The sequence below is a fragment of the Podarcis tiliguerta genome (genome assembly GCF_965153285.1).
Source record: "Podarcis tiliguerta genome assembly, chromosome: 1".
In the NCBI taxonomy this organism is placed as follows: Eukaryota; Metazoa; Chordata; class Lepidosauria; order Squamata; family Lacertidae; genus Podarcis; species Podarcis tiliguerta.
In genome coordinates, this window is record NC_139534.1 from 14,457,401 (window position 1) to 14,476,586 (window position 19,186).

Sequence of the window (19,186 nt, forward strand, 5' to 3'; positions counted from 1 at the left end):
ATCCCAGCAGCTGCCTGGGTCAAAGATGGAGGGAGTTGGGAGGATGTGTGAAGGCAACTGGACCCACTTACAGTAGGGAGACCCCATAACATGATGGGGCAGGAGTTCTGCAGGCCCATGGAAAACTGCAGCTATCCCTGGTAGAGAACCTTCATCTGTCTAGCGCCTGTGAAATCATTTTGCAATGGAAAATGCACAAATAATGTTATATAATGTCTAATTTCCTCGCTTTTATCCTATGCTCTCTTAATCTCTCCCTTCATCTATCATATTGCAATCTGGCATTCAGATCGCTGTTCTCCAACTGTTTGCCTTTTACATGTTTTCTAGGTTAAAATTACCATAGTTACTGTTTATACTTCTGTTCCTTCTCCTCCAGGGAATCTGTTGAATAGGAACTATTCCCATTTGAGTTGGAATGACAAATAATTGTAATTGGTGCCAGAATAAAATACATATTATTTTCAGTATGGAGAGCTGAAAACAACCTTTTGTGTTGGTATTATGTGCCCAGTGGGTATTCTGCCTTTATTCACATTTATACGGTATGTGCTGAATCCAGTTAGAGTCAAGTTTCCCGAGAGGAATATGATTTGCTTCTAGAAATCAGGATTTATGTGTCCGAATCTTTAGCTTTTCTGTTCAGAAAGCTGTTTTTCTACATTAAATGTGATGCAACCGGCCAAACTGCTTAAAATAGCATTGTAAAAAAATTCCATGTCACTTTCAAGACAATCCTTGGTTTCTGCTCCTTATATAATATTGGTTCTGCAGATCTGATGAGCTGATTTATAGTTCCCCTCAAACATTTGTTGATGCTTTTGCCTGAACTGGAAAAAACCCCTCTGCTTGCCTTTCTCCCAGAGAAGGTTTTCTACAAAGGAATTAGCAAAGTTTCCTTTGCACTACAGAGATGAAAATGTAACTATCAACAAATGATAATTTGTGAGGAGTCATAGAGTAGGATGGATATACTGTTCATAAGCTATAGGGCACAGAATTGTGGTAAAGATACGTGAGCCTATAAAGTTGTGGAGATTTCCAAATAAATTAGATACTTGAAAACTGGAATATGTATAGCCTAAGACATCTTAATTACTAGAAGAATGTTAAAATGCCATATTTTTACATTTCCACCACAAAACCAGGTTATCAGTTATATCCCCAAATTGTTAAACTAGTTCCATACTAACCAGAGAACTATGAAATATGAGATATACTAATTAGAGAGAGATGACATATGGTATCAGGAGCAGGGTTTTGTATACAGTATTTAAAGAATATGGACCTCAGAAATCTGTAAATGACTGGATCATCTATAAATTGCCACAGCCCTTTTTTTTAGCCCCTCATATTTTCAGTAGTTTGGGTGTTGAAGAGATTTCGATCAAAATGTATTAATTGCTAATTGCTTAAGGATTGTGTTATAAATTACTGCTGTGTGTCTATATATATCCCTATGAATGTAAATGTGGGTTCCTCCTTTCCCCCAGAAGGTGGCAGCACATTTGGTATGTCATGAAAAGTAACTTGTATCCATGGTAACTACAGCGTGACATTACTTACAGCTGTTCCCTCCATTCCTAACACATTTTAAATGAGTCAGGAATAGAAAGTGCTACATATGTAATACGTGCTCAGATCAACACCTTCAGGAACACTTTAACTGTTTCTGATACTAAGCCTTGCTAAAAGGTGCTAAACGGTCATTTTATTGCCATGGGGCTGACTGTTTCCCTTTCGCTAACGAAAAAGAGAAAGGGACTTCTCCATTTCATGACAAAACATGTCTATTTCAGCGAAATGCCACGGAAAATTTGGAAAGGTTCTAAAATGTTGCTGCCTATGCATTTTTAAATTTTTAAATGCATAGGCATCAAAATGAATTTTAAATGCATGTGCATTGAAATGCATTTTAAATGCATATGTATTAAAATGCACATTTAAATGTATGTATTTAAATGCATATGCATTTTTTAAATGCACTCCCCCCGCCGGCTTTTTGTATCTCTATCGGCGTCGATCCAAACTCTCTCTCCTTCTTAACTCAAAACTTCCGTTTTCAAATAAGATATTAAAAAGAAAACGACGTCTTCGGGGTTCAGAGATCTGCTGCCTTTTTTCCTTTCTGCTCGTGTCAGTTACTCGACCAAAGCGCCTGGGGTTTGTGCAAACTTCCAGAAACAGAAACTGTAACCAGTTTTTTTAAAAAAGGAGAATGCCAAAAATGTCTGAGCTTGAGGGATGAAGAGGGAAAACCGAGCATGATGACGTTGAACTTGCAATAAGACATCTGGGCTAAAATGCCCAGGAATCTAATCACAGGCGAATCCTACGTGCTCTTTCGAGCGTCTGCCTCCTGCCCACGCAAGTTTTCCTGCCCACTAGTCCTGCTGGCCGATCTCCCCCCACCTTAGCTTCCTACTTAGGCCTCTGGGCAAGCTATTGATCCTTCTCTTTTCTCTGATTTTCTCTCTCACATACATTGCATGTCAGTCTTGGGGCAATGTCTACCCTGTTTCTGGGGTGCAAATGAAATCCAATCCAATCCGAGCATGCACCGACCGAAAAAAAATGGTTTATTACTATTTTTATTATTATTATTTTGCATTGCTTCAAAACCAGCATACCATCCAGGATTAACGTATTGTTGGGGCGCAAGCTCTGGAAAGCTGCCGCCGCCACAAATCCTTTTTGCGGAGGGGCTGGCTAGTCAGCGTGGTGGCGTCCCGATTGCGGCAACCCGCAACCTTTAATAGAATTGTAAAGTCGGAAAGGGCACCCCAAGAGTCATCCAGTCTAACCCCTGCAATATTTGAAGGGAGCCGCTTCGGCTGTCCCTGCTTTTTAAAATCTCCACCTCAGTTATTGTGCATTCGTAACAAACTAAGCAACGGCTCTGCCCTAGGAATATAGTCAATTTGTGGAGGGAGGAATGATCGTCTCAGACTTTAGGAATCGCACAGCTATGGGGGGAAAAACCTAACGGTTTGGGGCGGGGAGGTTGCAGCCCGCCTCACCAGGGACTAGTGACCTAGCTGTCAGGTCCTCTTCTGTTTTCTTGGTTTGACTCCCTGATGCCCCATTCCCTCATGAAAAGCTATTTTTCTCCCATCATTTGCTGCTGCTGGTGGTGGGGAGAGCCAGGAATCCTATCGAATGTTTCCCTTCCCCTCAGGCCCAAGGGCGTTTATTGAAACAAAACAACAACAACGTGAGAAGTGTTAATTGTGCTTTGTACACTTGTGGCTGGGGGGGGGGGAGCAGGGGAAACACCCCGAAATCTCTGAGGGCTGGAAGAGTCGGCTGGAAGCAGCCTCGGAGTTGGCTCGACTTCGACTATCTCCCCTCACAGCCCGCCGCTCCCTCCTTTCCCCTCTTCGCTCTGCAGGCCCAGCTCCAAGTGCGCCACATCTTCCAGCCTCCCCTTAAAGTGGGGAGGAGGCGTCGGGCCTTGGGCCGCTTTCGGAGGATTGACGCGCGGGCTGAGCCAATGGCCTCCGACAGCGTCGGGCGGTGACGGCAGCCGCCGCCCAATCGGCGGCGCGCGCCCTGAGGCGGGCCCCGCCGGGGCGTGTGAGAGAAGCGGGGACGTCGGGTCGGCGGCTGGCTGAGGCACTTTCCTTCCCGCTCGGCAGCGGAAGGGAGAGAGAGGATGATGCGGCTCCGGAGCCCCGCGCTGCTGAGGGACCTGCTGAGGCTCAGCCAGAGCGGAGCGGCGGCCGTTGGCGGGCCTGGCTGCTGCCGCCGCCCGTTACTGAGGCGGCTCCATCCCGCCGCCGCCGGTTGCCGCCTGCCTAGCGGCGGCGCCCGCTCCTTATGCACCCGCTCGGAGGGGATTCTGGACGAGCCGGGGAAGGGCCCTCCGCCGCCTCAGCAGCAGCAGCAGGCGGCGCCCTCGGCGGAGAAGCCCGGCGCCAACAACAGCCACGGCGCCGAAGCCGGCGGCATGGGCGACAAGTGAGTGCGGGTGGCGGAGAGGGGATGCCAGGCCACGCGGGGAGGAGGAGGAGGAGGAGGATGCCAACCGGCTGTAAGGGAGGTGCCTCGGTTTCCTCCCTGCCTTTGACACGTGACAGGGCGCCCGCCGCCTTGCACGTCAGCATGGGGCAGTCCCGTGTTCCCCTCCCCACGCACTTAGGATCTTCCAAAAAATTAAGTTTTTATTTATATATTTCGGCCACGCGGGGAGGATGCTGCTGCTCGGCTTCCTCCTTGCCTTTGACACGTGACAGGACGCCCGCCGCCTTGCACATCAGGATGGGGGCAGTCCTGTGTTTCTCTACCCACACACTTAGGATCTTTATTTCCATCCCCCCTTGAATAAGTTCTCATTTATGTATTTCTGGGAGGGGGTGGGGGAAGAAGTTACAACAGCATTTTCCAATCTGCAGTTATTTAACTTTGGGCTCTCCCCCCTAAAAAATCCCTCCATGGTTTCCCTAATTTTCCCTAATAGTGCTGCACATTATTATAGTTAACTCTATACCTTATCTTCATGGTGTTTTCAAATATAACCACTTAAGGTTCTTCAAACCTTCCAAAATTGGTACGTACAGGTTTTTCTAGGAGTGTGAAACCCAAGTTGAAGCTTGTGTCCTTTTGCTTTGTGTGCATGTATACGTTTAGTTTCCCCTGCCAGGGGTCCATATTCCTCTTGACGTTTAGTTTCCCCAGTGGAATTGGGAACCACTCTCACACTCCCTGGGTTTTGGGGCGTGCACTGCCTTGACCCAAGGGCTTGGTTTCGGAAAACTTTAAGTCATGTGGTTGGAAGATGCCTCTAAGCACGTGCTGGCTCCTCCTCCTCATTGCTGAATAAAATTTTGGTGAGCGCTCCACTTATCTAAGGACTCCAAAGAAGTGGGGCCCCAAGCCAGGCACTCAGGTGGCTTCCTGTTAAGCTTGAAGTCTGGCACCTTTGATTTTGAACATTAGACACTGCTGCTGAGACTCTTGCATTGCAGGGGGTTGGGCTAGATGACCCCTCTGGGTCCCTTCCAAATCTGATTCTATGAATCCACATGAGAAATGCTGTTCATTTGTGGTAGCTGGTTGTGGCGTTAAAGCCTGTTAGCTACAGCCACAAGGTGACTGACAGCACAACCCTGTGCATGTTTACTTGGAAGTAAGCACCATTACATTTGGTGTAGCTTACTGTCTAAGAAGCGTGTTCAGGTTTGTAGCTATAGAAGCATGATCTACCATCTTCCCCTTTGAGAAGGGGTTGTAGCCCGGTGACAGATCACATACTTTGCATGCAAAAAGTCCCAGGTTTCAATTTCTGTCATTTCTAGAGAGAGTTGTGAAGGTCTCTTGCCAGAAACCCTGGAGGACCAGAGTGTTGATGGTACTGAGCTAGATGAGCAGTGGCCTGGCTTTGGTGTAAGGCAGCTTCTTTTGTCATATGTTTACAAAATAATGGGAACTGCTGTTCTGCTGGGTGTGTTGGATGAAGGAATGTGTGTATAAAAGTGATCACTTATATGTAGCATTGGAATGTATTATTCAGATTTGATCAGGCAGCGATTAGCGGTATTATACTGCTCCCTTCCCAATGCAAAGCTTTCTTGCTGTACAGAATGCAAGCGTGGATGAATTCAGAGAAATTTGTCCCTGAAATGCTACACTGGCTGCTGTGTCATCCTTTACCCTTCTTGGATCAGTTTTCTTGACCCTTGCAAGTTCCCAGCATCTAGAACTGAATGTTACAGATAGTGTAAGATGAAACATTTATCTTTAACAATGAAACATCTGAGTTGTTGCATATAGCTTGTGAAGAATATTCTAGTTGAATTAGTCATTCCTTCAATGTTGGCAAAAGAAATAAATGGATACACATCTTAGAATGAATGGCATTGTTAGTCTTAAAGTGCCACAAAAGTTTTTTTATTTTTCTCTCTAGGAAGGCACTGTGATAAATAACTATTTTTTCAGTAAAGATAATGTTGGCTGCATGAAGAAATTGAATTATCAATTTTGATGCAAATTTTCTCGCCCCCCCCCCCCAGACCAGTGACAATTGGTCATACAGAATATTATTTTTGTATTGGCTATTATGTCAAGGTTGTAAGTAAAATATTTAATTTTAAAAGCTGGTTTTGGTAACACAAGTAGGTAGTGCTAGAGATCACCTTTAAAACTTTGGCCAAGAAAGTGTGCAATATCTCTATCAGAACTAGCTACCGGTATGTTGTCATTTGCATCACTGGCTGGTATGTAGATGAAACTGCTTTGAGATTATAGCAAGCATGGGGCAGGATTAATGAAAATATAATATAAATTTAAGTTTTATGTCCAGAGACTCTGCATTGGTTTCTGGAGCACACAAGGGGGGTCATTTATGGCTTTGAGGAATAGTATGCAAAACCAGAGATCGTGGTGCTTGCTCTTAACTTTAGTGCTACAGTGCTATTTGGGCAGCACATTTTACATATTTGCTGTGTATTATTGTCGAAAGTGAACAAAAGCTGCCTGCTATAAATAATGGTTACTCAGATTAAGGCTTACTGTTATCTCACACTGGGTAAAATATGTTCTCTTAGCTGTATAAAATTAAAGTAAAAAACTTTTTTGTCTTTTTTATTTCCATGAAATATAATTTTACATCCCCTTTAAAAAAGTGGATCAGAAGCTATTATAGTACTGTAGAGTAGTATGCAGTCTTTAGAACAGTCTCTGCCAAGCTGGTGCCCTTCTGGCCTGGGCTCATGGTATAGTTGAAAACATCTGAAAGGCACCAGATTGGCAAAGACTGTTTTAAAACATTCATTAGTACCATCTTCTAAACTGTTCACTTTCATCTGGAATAACAATGGAAATATCAAGAAAAGTTCTGAGACTGAGGCCCACAATAGTTATGCATTGTTGTTTGTGTTTTCTCCCAACTCTTTTTCAAAACCAAAAGCAGCCTGGAAGCTATGAGGAGGGGCAGTAGAAGGGGCTGCTGATTTATTCCACCCCTAGATATTTTCACTTTTGAATCCCACAATGAGAAAATATGCAGGTTGTATTTTTTCTTCTTCATGGAAAAGCAACTAGAGGGTGATTTTGAATGGGGAAATGGCTTGAGGGTAAAAAGTTAAAGTGCTTGTCCCTCCTATCACCATATAACTGTTGTCAACTATATACCTTGAAACCAGCAGAGGTCTATATGGAGCTTTCAGGGGTCAGGAAAATAATGTATCCAGACAGTTGTATGGTGCCCATGGGTCAAGTTCATGCCACTACAGACCTGAAAGGATATGAGGCTATTTCCCTGCAGAAGCTAAGCTGGTTTACCTGGTTAGTGCCTGGATGGGATACTGCAACACATGTTGCCTTGTTTTATGATGAAAGAAAGACTCTCAGCAGACATTCTGCAAAGACACCCAGGCTCTGCAACTTAAAAGGAATTAAGTAACACTAAAATCAATTAACTTCATTAGTTTTTGGATTTGTTGATGGTGGAATATAAATACTTTAACATGGGATTTGTAGCTGAAATTTAAGTTGCTTTTGCAGTAAGAATTAGTGAAAAAAGTTCTTAGCCATGACTCCCAGTTCAGGCTACGTGCTAAGCCAAAGTTTGGCTTAGCGCAGTGTGACGCAGGAGCAAAAAGGACCCAGGAGGAGGAAAGCAGCTGCTAGCATCTCTCCGGGAGCCTGCATGTGTGTGTGGTCTCAGTAAGTCATAGTTTGGCTTGGCATGTCATGCTGTTATCCACATCAGGTAACCAATGAAGCTGTCGAATAGACTAAACCTGGTGAGATGCTTCCAGATACTGTTTTGAATATTACGTCCGTGCATTACAGTTAGCCCTTTGCATGCAGTTAATTGCATAACCACCTTAAAGTTTCTTGGCCACATTTCTGGTATATGTGGACTGTCCCAGGTTAAAGTTCTCAAAGTTCTTAACCTAGCTCAAGGTTGTCATCTGAACTAGCCACATGTTTAACCCATAACCAGTGATAGTCAGTCTATAATTTGAAAAATAAGACTTTAGAGCTGTCTTGCCCCAAAATGACAGCTAGATATTCCATTTGGTGACTGTAACCTTGGTTTAAGGAGCCATTTGGCATCTAGCTTATATATCTGAGTTTCTAACAATGGCCAGGTTTGGGGCAGAATCCAGAAGTACATCCAGAGTTCGAACCTGAGTCTTCAAGGGGAATGTTGCCCCATTCAACACAGGTTGAATCCCTATTCCCTGATCCATCTTAATGTTAATCTTATATAATGTATAAATACCTCAGAAGTGTTTCCAGTAGTAACAAATTAGTGGTTGGGGTAGGAATGTTCACTACAGCGCATAGTTGCCTTGAGCCTTTGACATAACTCAGTGTGGTGTGGGAGTAAAAAATACCATGGAGGAACAAAGTGGTCTTGAGCCTCTTTCTAGGAGCCCTCATGGTTCCAGTAAGCCACAGAGCTAGTCCATTATAATAATGCCAAACTTTAGAATTTTAAAAAATTCTAAGGTTTTTTTTTAAAAAAATACTGCATTCAATTGGCATTCATTATTTGTTACTTCCATCCATTTGTTGTTTCTAATCAGCTTATGAAACATACTTTTTTCTGTAGGAAAATAAAGCTGGAAAGTTTCCTGTACTGCATAATGTACTTTGTTTTTTAAACTTTCATTGGAAAATATTGGAATACTTTTAACTATTTTCATAGGAATTCAATAGCATGTGCATTGTGTAAATTCAAAGAAAAAATGCACTGCAAATTCTTAAAATGCAAAATTTAGCATGCAGTAAATATATAGATATTTCCTAAATATATTTAGCTTGAGAAGATATAATTACATACAGTGGAGCCTTGGTTCTTGAACTTAATCCGTTCTGGGAGCCCGTTTGACTCCCGAAAGGTTTTCAGTATGCCTTCGTAATTGTTACCATTTCAGATTTGTTTGTTTCTTAAATGTTCATTTATAGAGTGCTACTTATATGTCTGGTACTATATAAAAGAGCATGCTGTTTTAAAATGTAACTTTTTGTTACCAAATACGTTAAAGCACTATCTAAAAGAGGCTATATAGTGGTACCTTGGTTTACAACCATAATCCGTTCCAGAGGTCCATTTGTAAACCAAAACAGGTTGTAACCCAAGGCACGCTTTCATCAATGGGGCCTTCAAAAAATACTGTCCGTAATAAAAAAAAAGGGTTGTAATCCAAAAAAATGTTGCAAACTGGGACACGCACTTCCAGGTTTGATGTGTTTGTAATCCAAAACGTATGCAAACCAAGATGTATGCAAACCAAGGTACAACTGTATTTGGGTGGGGAAGTTAGATCCCCAGGATAGGGAAATGACCTAAATCTGAAGAGTTACGGTAGCAGTCCTATATCAGGGCAATCCAGAAACACTGTGTCTTAAGGAGAAGCTGAGGACAAGCATGGTGAGGCAGTCGAATAAGGTGTGGTCCAAAACCAAGGTCATGAAGTAAAGCTGAGGGCAAACACAGCAGAGCAGTACAAAGGTAGGCAGATTTTCAAGAGGCAGGGGTCTGTAGCACAGGGTCAGTCAGGGTAGGCAGCAGCTGCAACTTCTTAACTCAGTCTTCAGCAGCCTTTGCTTTCATTTTTGAGGGGCCTGGTTCATATGGTCCTTGAGGCACACAGCCCCTTAGTGGGTGGCTGCTGGTGGCTATACCATTGGAAGCCAGCATTCCCTGGGACTGGAGGTAGTTTGACCTCCCCTTTTGATTCCACAAGTGAGAAAGTTGTCCCAGGTGTGTTGGCAAACTCATCCACAGCTTCAGATTGGTGTAAGGTCACTTCTCCAGAGATGTTTGTGGGTTTGTGCCTGTGTTAGCGCTGGAGTCTGGAGGCCCCATTAGGTTTTTCAGCTTTATGTCATCAGGGTCCATCTGATGAGTCATCTCTGCTTAGTCATGGGTTAGACATGACATAGACAGGATCTTTTTTACTTCTGTGAGATCCTTCATGGAAGAAAAGCCTAGCCACTCCTGCTTTATGCCATGCTTTTACATTAGAAGGCTTTATAATACAGGTGGCAATCGTATTATATGCTCATTAGCGGAGTGTGCATTAAATGCGCCCCACCCTGTTATGCCATGCCCCCATTCTGCCCCCGGTCTGCACTCTTTGGATCTAAAAAGACCTGTGCGTTGGCGATCACTTGTCAATTGGATGCGCCTAAAATGGTCGTCGCCTATATCCTTTTAAGTTTCTGAAAAACAAACTGATTCTTATACGGAGCTTTTCTTATGTCTTAAATTGCATCTTTTCATTTGTTTGCCTAATGAGAGCAACAAACTCATACATAGAAAACTATGTACAGTCGTACCTTGGAAGTCAAACAGAATCCATTCTGGAAGTCCGTTCAACTTCCAAAATGTTCGGAAACCAAAGTGCGGCTTCTGATTGGCTGCAGGAGGCCGTGGAAGCCCCTTCGGACATTCGGCGTCCAAAAATAGTTCGCAAACCAGTCACTTTGCTGTGTTCAGGAACCAAAACGTTTGGGGACTAAGCTGTAGTACAAAACATAGAAGTTTATAGGTTATGTAGTTATTGAGTGTAAAATGAAAGAAGTATGTGACTTGACTGAGTATGTGATTGCACTGAATGACATTTTGGAAGAAAGAGACTACTGTTCTCATTATAGTTTTGACTATTAAAAATTTGAATCAGGCTTTCTCCTGCTTCACTCTAAGAATGCCCTTGTGGGAAGTACTCTGGAGATTGGAAAAATATGCAAAGGAAAAAGTAATTTAACTGAATTGTACATTTCTAAAAATGTAATTAGTAACATAATCAGCTAAGACTGAGTAATTTGATTGGTTTAGTACCCATTCCAAACTTGTGGAATCGAAAATGAAACTTGTGATTCGTTTTGCATTATAATGCATGATAAAATGAATGTAGTTGTCATTATTCCCTGCCTCCCCCCATAAAATCTAAAAAGTAGAATGGAAGTTTATACTGTTAAAAGACTTAGACGTATCCTAGTAAAAAACGGTCCACACAAAATTTTGAATGTGCTATGATACTTGATAGTATAGTGACACTCCCCCCAATGAGAAATTTCTTTTAGCTGCTGCGGGAGGAGTCTGTTGTATCCAGTTGAGTCTCCTCACTGTTGAAAGACCGTGATCCACCATGACTTTGTTGAGCTAAAGGTGGAAGTTGGAATTTTTGCAAGTCCCCCCACCCTTTCCTGCACCTCCATATGCTAACTGCCAGGCTATTACGAAAAGTCTCACAACCCTCTTGACCAGATTGGAAGGGTACCGGGAGCTACTGAGGGACCCAACAAAAAGTGGCCTCTATCCTTTTAGCTAATGGAAGCCTCCGCTGGATCAAACAACCTTGGAAAGGGACATGATTGGGTGCTGCCAACACTGTTTAAAAGTATCATGGCATTTTCTCCCCCCACCCCCGACTTGTTTACCAAACATAAATCAAACGTACTTGATCAGTCCAGAATTGGTTTTAGGATAATGACTAGGTCACTAACATTTCCATTTTGCAAACGGAGAACTGAGATTCAGTAACAGGTTTCAAATTCACTGTATGGTCTTGTACTAAGCTTTTGTAGCGCAGCACCATGTTTGCAATACAGTGACTGTTAACACGTCCTGCCTTCAAATTAGCTTTCTATGCATTTTTCAAGTTTAAACTTTGCAGATAAGAAACATTCACTTGCATATAGTAAAGATAACTGTGACAATACCATGCCCACTTTATATCTTAGCTCTTTTTGGCATATGCTGAATATGTGTTTTTCTAAGTATTTAATGATGCTAAAACACTGCTCTTAGGTTGAACAAACATTATATAACAGTATTGACTTGGGAAATAGGAGGAGAAAAAGCTTATACTGCAGTTTAACTGATAAGCTTTGTACAATAATAGTCCATTTAAGGTATTTTCTGTATGAAAATTGAACGTTTGCCATGTTTGTTTTCTCGGCTGGGTTACTTTCAAAGCTAAATATTGGGCTAGTCTGCTTGATTTAACTGCAACAGCTGTGAATGATATGCAGTCTATATACTTTTTCAAAAACATAATATTTCACAAAACTAATGCTTAATATTTTGAATTTTGAACCCTAGCATTCTTAACATACTATAATCAAAGTATGTGCGTATTTTAGGAGACTTGTACATGTCACATGAAACATGAAGCTTACAATAAACATTAATGGGTTACACTTATTTACAGTTTCATAATGTGTTTTACCATAGCCCTTCTGCACTAGGGAAATATCTGAATACCTAGTTCTGCTCCACACATTGTTTTAAGTTTTTCATAGTTAGAGAATCTATTATTATGGGGGAAAGTATGCATTATATTCAGCTATACTTTATAGTTTTCTGACATGTACATTTTCTTAGCTTACTTTTCTACCTTAGGATCCTTTGGGAGGAAGGGTGGAATAGACATTTAATATACAAGTAATACTGTAAAATGAAAATGAACTAAGCAGCAGAAGTTGCTTATGAAAGCAGTAAAATGCCTGTTTCTAGTTAGATATGATAGCTTAATAAAATTGTCAGTCGAATGTTTGTGTTAGCAGGTGGGCATATACTTACCCAAATAGTGGTCAGATGTGTTTCAGTGGTGAAATGATAAGAGTATCAGTGGCCTAGAATTTTGTTGTTGTTTCTCACGCTTTCCATGTATTGTTTCTTCTCAGTAAGATAAAGCAAGGTCTTTTGCCTAGTTTGGAGGATTTGCTGTTCTATACTATTGCAGAAGGGCAAGAAAAAATACCAGTTCACAAATTCATCACGGTAAGCTTTTTTGTTTTGTTTTAAATAAACTATATGGTAAATAGCACAGTTTAATGCTTTTTTGGTAACCTTCAAAAAGCAGTGCATGGCTCAAGGTTGCTAAAGGTCAATTTTATTCTTCATTACATTTATACCTCACCTTTCCTTCAAGGAACTGATGGTGGCAAATATGATGTACCCCTCCTCATTTTATCCTCACAACAACTCAGTGTGTTGATAGGATGGTTATTAAAGGTGAACATTCCATTTAACTCTCTAAATATGTCCATATATGATATAATCTGCTTACTCTTGTAGTAAAACTGAGGGTACACTGTTATAAATCTTCTAAATGTGTTTATGGCAAGGTGTTGAAAAACAGAACTACTCTGAATGGGTCTGTCAGCTGTCAATTGCATTGTGTTGGAAAATGAAAGCAGATGGTGCTTGATACCAGAGTAGCATATTATTCGAGTCAATGTTTAGAACAGGAAATATTTCTAATGTTTTACTCCTTTACTCTTTTTTTACAGGCCCTGAAATCAACAGGTTTACGTACATCCGACCCAAGACTGAAAGAATGCATGGATATGCTAAGATTGACTCTTCAAACAACATCAGATGGTGTCATGCTCGATAAAGATCTCTTTAAAAAGTAAATACCTATTTATTAATCTAAAACAAAAACTTAAAATTTGGCACATTCAGCTTATTGATATGAAAATAGTGTGATGGGAGGGGGGACTTGAGTGAGGCAAACTAACAATATTCCTAGAAAAATAGTTTGACAAAATTTGCTTCATTTTGCTGGCAGTATAGTGGACATAAGTGCTGAAGAATAAAAAGATTTCAAAACCCTTGTACCATAATGTTACCTTATTAACATATAACCTTTGTCCCTTGGAGCCAAGCTATTAGGGCCACTCCTGCTTGATTACAATTAACATGTAACAATTTTTAAAATTTAATGGCGGCTACAGGAATGTGGACTGATCAGGTCTGTAAAGAGAGCACTTAATGTTCCCCGCCCTCAGCACAGTCCTGATGATCTCACCTCAAAGCAACTAGTTCTGGGAGGGGAGCTTCCATAATTTAATAACTATAAATATTTAGACATTTGAACTCCTACTTGGCATGTAATGGAAAAACACTATACTGTCTAGTTACTACTAAACTCTTGCTTTTGCTCTTGCATGTATGAGTGAGCTTGCTTAGGCCTTCACATGTGTACTGAATGATAATGAACATAATTGAGATTTTCACTCATTTTTTTTTCATGTTTCATAGGTGTGTCCAAAGCAATATTGTCTTGCTTACTCAGGCTTTCAGACGAAAGTTTGTCATTCCAGATTTTGTGTCATTTACTTCTCACATTGATGAACTGTATGAAAATGCTAAAACACAATCTGGAGGAACGGTGAGTGTTCATATGAAATATTTGTTGTGTTAGTATGTTTTCATGTACGTTTAAGAAAAAACGCTCCTTATTCCGCAGTTGGGCAATACTTTTATTAGGACCAACCAAAAAGTCACAAAAATGTGGCAAGCTTCTGAGTTTCCCAGAGCTCTTCTGGTGAGTTGTTACACAAAGCAGGGAGTTCAAGCTGGAAAACATTTTGCCTGATGAAGAACTCTGGAGAAGCTTGTTGAATTTTGTGACTAGTATAGATATTTTGGTCCTGATAAAGAGATTGCCCAGCTGGGGTCCCCCCCCCCTTAAGGGCCAACCTTTGCTCTTTATGTTCCTTGAAGAATACTTTGGTTGTCTTTCTTCATTTAGAAGTATATTTGCTACTACTACCAAATTAAAACACAAGATGCTGTAAAAATAGCAGTGATACAAAAAAACACAAAACTAAACACCCAAGCAGCATAAAATCATTCAACAGTTTGTCATGGGCTCCAAGCCAACAGTATTTGTAAGCAGCTTTTGTTGGTTTGGCACAATAATTGATGGATACATTATTTTGGCCTGTGGTATACATGTTAATTCAAGTAAGCTCCTGTCAAAGGCTGTGTGATTAAACACCCTTGAAAGTTTGTGATAAAAGCACCTTCCCTGTACACTTGTTGTTTGGGGGAGTTTGGGTTTGAACTTAGTTTTATTTATCTCTCTAGCATTTTTTTCTTAGTTGTACTTTTCCTCCAAGACACTTGTAGTAATTCAGTGTGATATTCTTAAATTGACATTATTAATCTCATTTTGGATAGGTTGCTGACTATATTCCACAACTGGCTAAATTCAGTCCTGACTTGTGGGCAGTTTCTGTTTGTACAGTTGATGGACAGAGGTAAGGTACAATTCTTAAATATCTTAACTGTCCCAATTTCAGCTATAGGTGATAGAGGCAGTACACTAACTTTGAGGAAATAGATTTGCATCTAGGCAATTCTGTAAAATCCATGGTGTGTATTCTTTATTGCAGTAGCTGTAGGGTTTGCTTTTTATTTATGTTCTGTTCAGTACACTCTCATATTCAGTATAGATCTAGGGTGACATTTCTTTAAACAATGGCTTAGCGCAAATGAACAAATGAGCAGGATTTTGAAGAGAAGATTTTGGCTGATAAGTGATGGTTTGGGCTTGCATTGTGTCTAAACCTGAGCTTGCAATTTGTATGAAGAAGACAAACCACAAGTAGCAAGCAAGAACAACCCTTGGTTACAGCTCATGGCTTGTCTGGACTGATGTTTGCTTAGCATGATTTGGCTTAGCATTCTGTGTGATCTGGTCTCTAGTTTCTTCCTAATATATAGAAGAATTTTTGGTAGTCATATCAGTAGCAGTTTGCCTAAGCACTTTTCTGAGCGTATTTCTGAAATAGTGTTAAGACTTTGCAGTTTTGCTCAGTTTGAGAGTGGTAGTTATCCAGATTATCTATACTAGGGGTAGGCAACCTAAGGCCCGTGGGCCACAAGCGGCCGTTTAACCGGCGACGAGCTGCCCGCTCAGCAAGTCACCGTGCGGTGCCGAAAATTGCGTCTGGGCATGCTCAGATGCCGAAAATTGTGTCTGTACAGACGCAGATGTCAAAAATCGTGTCTGCACAGACACAGACACCAGACACGCGTGCTCACAGAGCCCACGTAGGGATCTCCGCTGGAGTGAACCGGCCCAGGCGAGATAAACCTTGCCGACCCCTGACCTATACAGTAGTGCTACTGCATAGCTAGCCTCTAATTAAGGTGAGATCCTTGGCTATTAAAACCAATGGGAGATGTGACTTTGGTAGGTTGTGGCTTGTACGATTGAAGCTAATATATATATTTAGAATTTATTCTACACCATTTTGGTGTATGTGTTCTGGTTACTAGATTTTTATGCCAGTCTCTTTGAAAGTAATGAGGAAATTGCCTGTTTCTCAGATCCAAGCCAACAGGTTAGAAATCTACAAACAATGAAAATACCGAGGTCTTGACGCATTTTAAGTGTAACACTTCCTCTGAGGATGTGTTGAGAATCAGATAAAGCAGTATTGAACTAAAATGATATACTTAGTTTTGATTTTGGTTTCATTTTCATTATTATATATCAGATTTTTAACAGATGTCTCACATACCGTTTTAATCTTTTAATTCAAATACTGGACACACAGCACTTCTCACAGGGAAGTGCAGGAAGCCCCAAATAGTTGTTTTTCTGGCTTGAGGCCAGGTCATAGGATCTAATTCAGGGGAAAGTTTCCAGCCTTTGGAGCTCAGTTTCCTGAGTTAGTCCACAAAAATGAATCTTAGTAAATCTCCCTGGCATGACTAAATAAAAGCTCAGCTCAGTTCACTTCTAGGTGTGTGTCTGGGGGGAAGCTAATCATTGGACTACAACTCCCAGCAACATTGACTATGCTGGCTGAGGCTGATGGGAGCTAAAATCTAACAACATGTGGCAGTCCACTGGTTAACCACCCCTTCTATATATTTATTTATTTCTTGATTTTTTACGCTGCTTGAAAAAAACATACCCTCAAAACAGTTTCCAAAAAAGATGAAATAAATCAGCAAGAAACTTGAAGATGGTAAAATAACAATAGAGTCAAACAGATGAAAACTTGCATCAGCCCCTTATTATGATTCTCATTGTTAAAGATTTCATACTCCCCCTCTCTACTCTTGCATTGTAGCTCTTCGTCTGATTACCTTGTTTTGGCAAGCTGTAGCTTGCGGTTTCATCAAAGTCTGTAAACTATGGTTTGCACTCATCTTTTAAGCCTGAACAGGAAACTGCTGAGGGCAAGATTAAACTATGGCATGTCTTTGGAAGAAATGCCTGTGCAATTTATAACCTTCCTGTTTACGTGCCCTGCCACATATTGTAGCTGCTGTATTTTTGCAGGGTTTTCCTTAGAGATGTGGGATAAACAGACATATAGTCCCCCACCCACAACCATATAAACACAAACACTCTTCTTCTCCCCTTGCCCTTGATGTGTGAGAATGGGAAAGTTAAAACCTCCTCTTCTGTTGCGTTGAGATTATTCTGCTTCCCCTCAGCCCAGTTGTAGTCAATACTGTATTGTAGCCAATACTGTTTTCTTAGAGGTTCCAGGGGGAGCCAGTTATTAATGCTTTATTATTATTGTTGCAACACTTAAACTGTACGGTTGAATATTTTAACTGGCAATTTTTGCATATACCGTATTTTTCGCCCTATAAGAAGCACTTTTTCTCCTCCAAAAATGAAGGGGAAATGTGTGTGCGTCTTATGGGGCGAATGCAGGCTCATTGGCTTCAGCGATAGCAATGCGAAGCCTCCGAAGCCTGCGCTCCGGAGGCTTTGCGTTGCTTCCGCTGAAGCCAGGAGAGTCTGCTCTTTGAGGCTGGCGGTAGGGGAAAGCAGCGCTTCCCCCATGGCCAGCCCCAGAGGATGGGGGGCAGCAGGAAGGCGCGCGACGCCTTCCCGCTACTCTCCAACCCAGGTTGGAGGCTGGCGGGGGGAAAAGCAGCGCTTCCCCCATTGCCAGCCCCAGAGGATGGGGGGCAGCAGGAAGGCGCGCAACGCCTTCCTGCTACTCTCCATCCCGGCATTGAGGCTGGCGGGGGGAAAGCAGCGCTTCCCCCTCGCCAGCCCCAGAGGATGGGGGGCAGCAGGAAGGCGCGCGACGCCTTCCTGCTACTCTCCATCCCGGCATTGAGGCTGGCGGGGGGGAAAGCAGCGCTTCCCCCTCGCCAGCCCCAAAGGATGGGGGGCAGCAGGAAGGCGCGCGACGCCTTCCTGCTACTCTCCATCCCGGCATTGAGGCTGGCGGGGGGAAAAGCAGCGCTTCCCCCCTCACCAGCCCCAGAGGATGGGGGGCAGCAGGAAGGCGCGCGACGCCTTCCTGCTACTCTCCATCCCGGCATTGAGGCTGGCGGGGGGGAAAGCAGCGCTTCCCCCCTCGCCAGCCCCAAAGGATGGGGGGCAGCAGGAAGGCGCGCGACGCCTTCCCGCTACTCTCCAACCCGGGTTGGAGGCTGGCGGGGGGGAAAGCAGCGCTTCCCCCATTGCCAGCCCCAGAGGATGGGGGGCAGCAGGAAGGCGCGCGACGCCTTCCTGCTACTCTCCATCCCGGCATTGAGGCTGGCGGGGGGGAAAGCAGCGCTTCCCCCTCGCCAGCCCCAAAGGATGGGGGGCAGCAGGAAGGCGCGCGACGCCTTCCTGCTACTCTCCATCCCGGCATTGAGGCTGGCGGGGGGGAAAGCAGCGCTTCCCCCTCGCCAGCCCCAAAGGATGGGGGGCAGCAGGAAGGCGCGCGACGCCTTCCTGCTACTCTCCATCCCGGCATTGAGGCTGGCGGGGGGAAAAGCAGCGCTTCCCCCCTCACCAGCCCCAGAGGATGGGGGGCAGCAGGAAGGCGCGCGACGCCTTCCTGCTACTCTCCATCCCGGCATTGAGGCTGGCGGGGGGAAAGCAGCGCTTCCCCCTCGCCAGCCCCAGAGGATGGGGGGCAGCAGGAAGGCGCGCGACGCCTTCCTGCTACTCTCCATCCCGGCATTGAGGCTGGCGGGGGGGAAAGCAGCGCTTCCCCCTCGCCAGCCCCAGAGGATGGGGGGCAGCAGGAAGGCGCGCGACGCCTTCCTGCTACTCTCCATCCCGGCATTGAGGCTGGCGGGGGGGGGGAAAGCAGCGCTTCCCCCATGGCCAGCCCCAGAGGATGGGGGGCAGCGGGAAGGCGTGCGACGCCATCCCACTACTCTCCAACCCTCCTGTGGGCTTTTGCGGGAGATGGGGGAATTCCCCCACCTCCCGCAAAAGCAGGCAAAAGCCGCACGCTCTTTACAGGGGCTCTGCGGCTTCTGCTGCCTTTTCTAGGAGGTGGGGGAATTCCCCCACCTCGTAGAAAAGGCAGCAGGAGCTGTGAACCCTTTGAAGAGCGTGCTGCTCTTGGGGGCTTTTCCCCGAGGAGGGAGAAGGGACTGACTGGCTGAGTCCGTCCCTTCTCCCTCCTGTGGGCTTTTGCGGGAGATGGGGGAATTCCCCCACCTCCC

At 43.5% G+C, this 19,186-nt stretch overlaps 1 protein-coding gene across 3 annotated transcripts in view; it reads left to right on the top strand.

Annotated features, from left to right (window-relative positions):
• Positions 1-3,466: 3,466 nt before the first annotated feature.
• The window catches only part of GLS (glutaminase), a 76,995-nt gene continuing 61,275 nt past the window's right edge, over positions 3,467-19,186 (top strand). The window contains exons 1-5 of one of the 3 annotated variants that reach the window (XM_083409209.1): positions 3,467-3,960; positions 12,649-12,745; positions 13,258-13,379; positions 14,012-14,141; positions 14,936-15,015. In XM_083409209.1, coding sequence (XP_083265335.1) covers positions 3,656-3,960; positions 12,649-12,745; positions 13,258-13,379; positions 14,012-14,141; positions 14,936-15,015 — 734 coding nt within the window. In that variant the 5' untranslated portion in view covers positions 3,467-3,655. The remainder of the gene's footprint in view (positions 3,961-12,648; positions 12,746-13,257; positions 13,380-14,011; positions 14,142-14,935; positions 15,016-19,186) is intronic. The other 2 variants (XM_083409211.1, XM_083409210.1) reach the window with 2 other exon arrangements.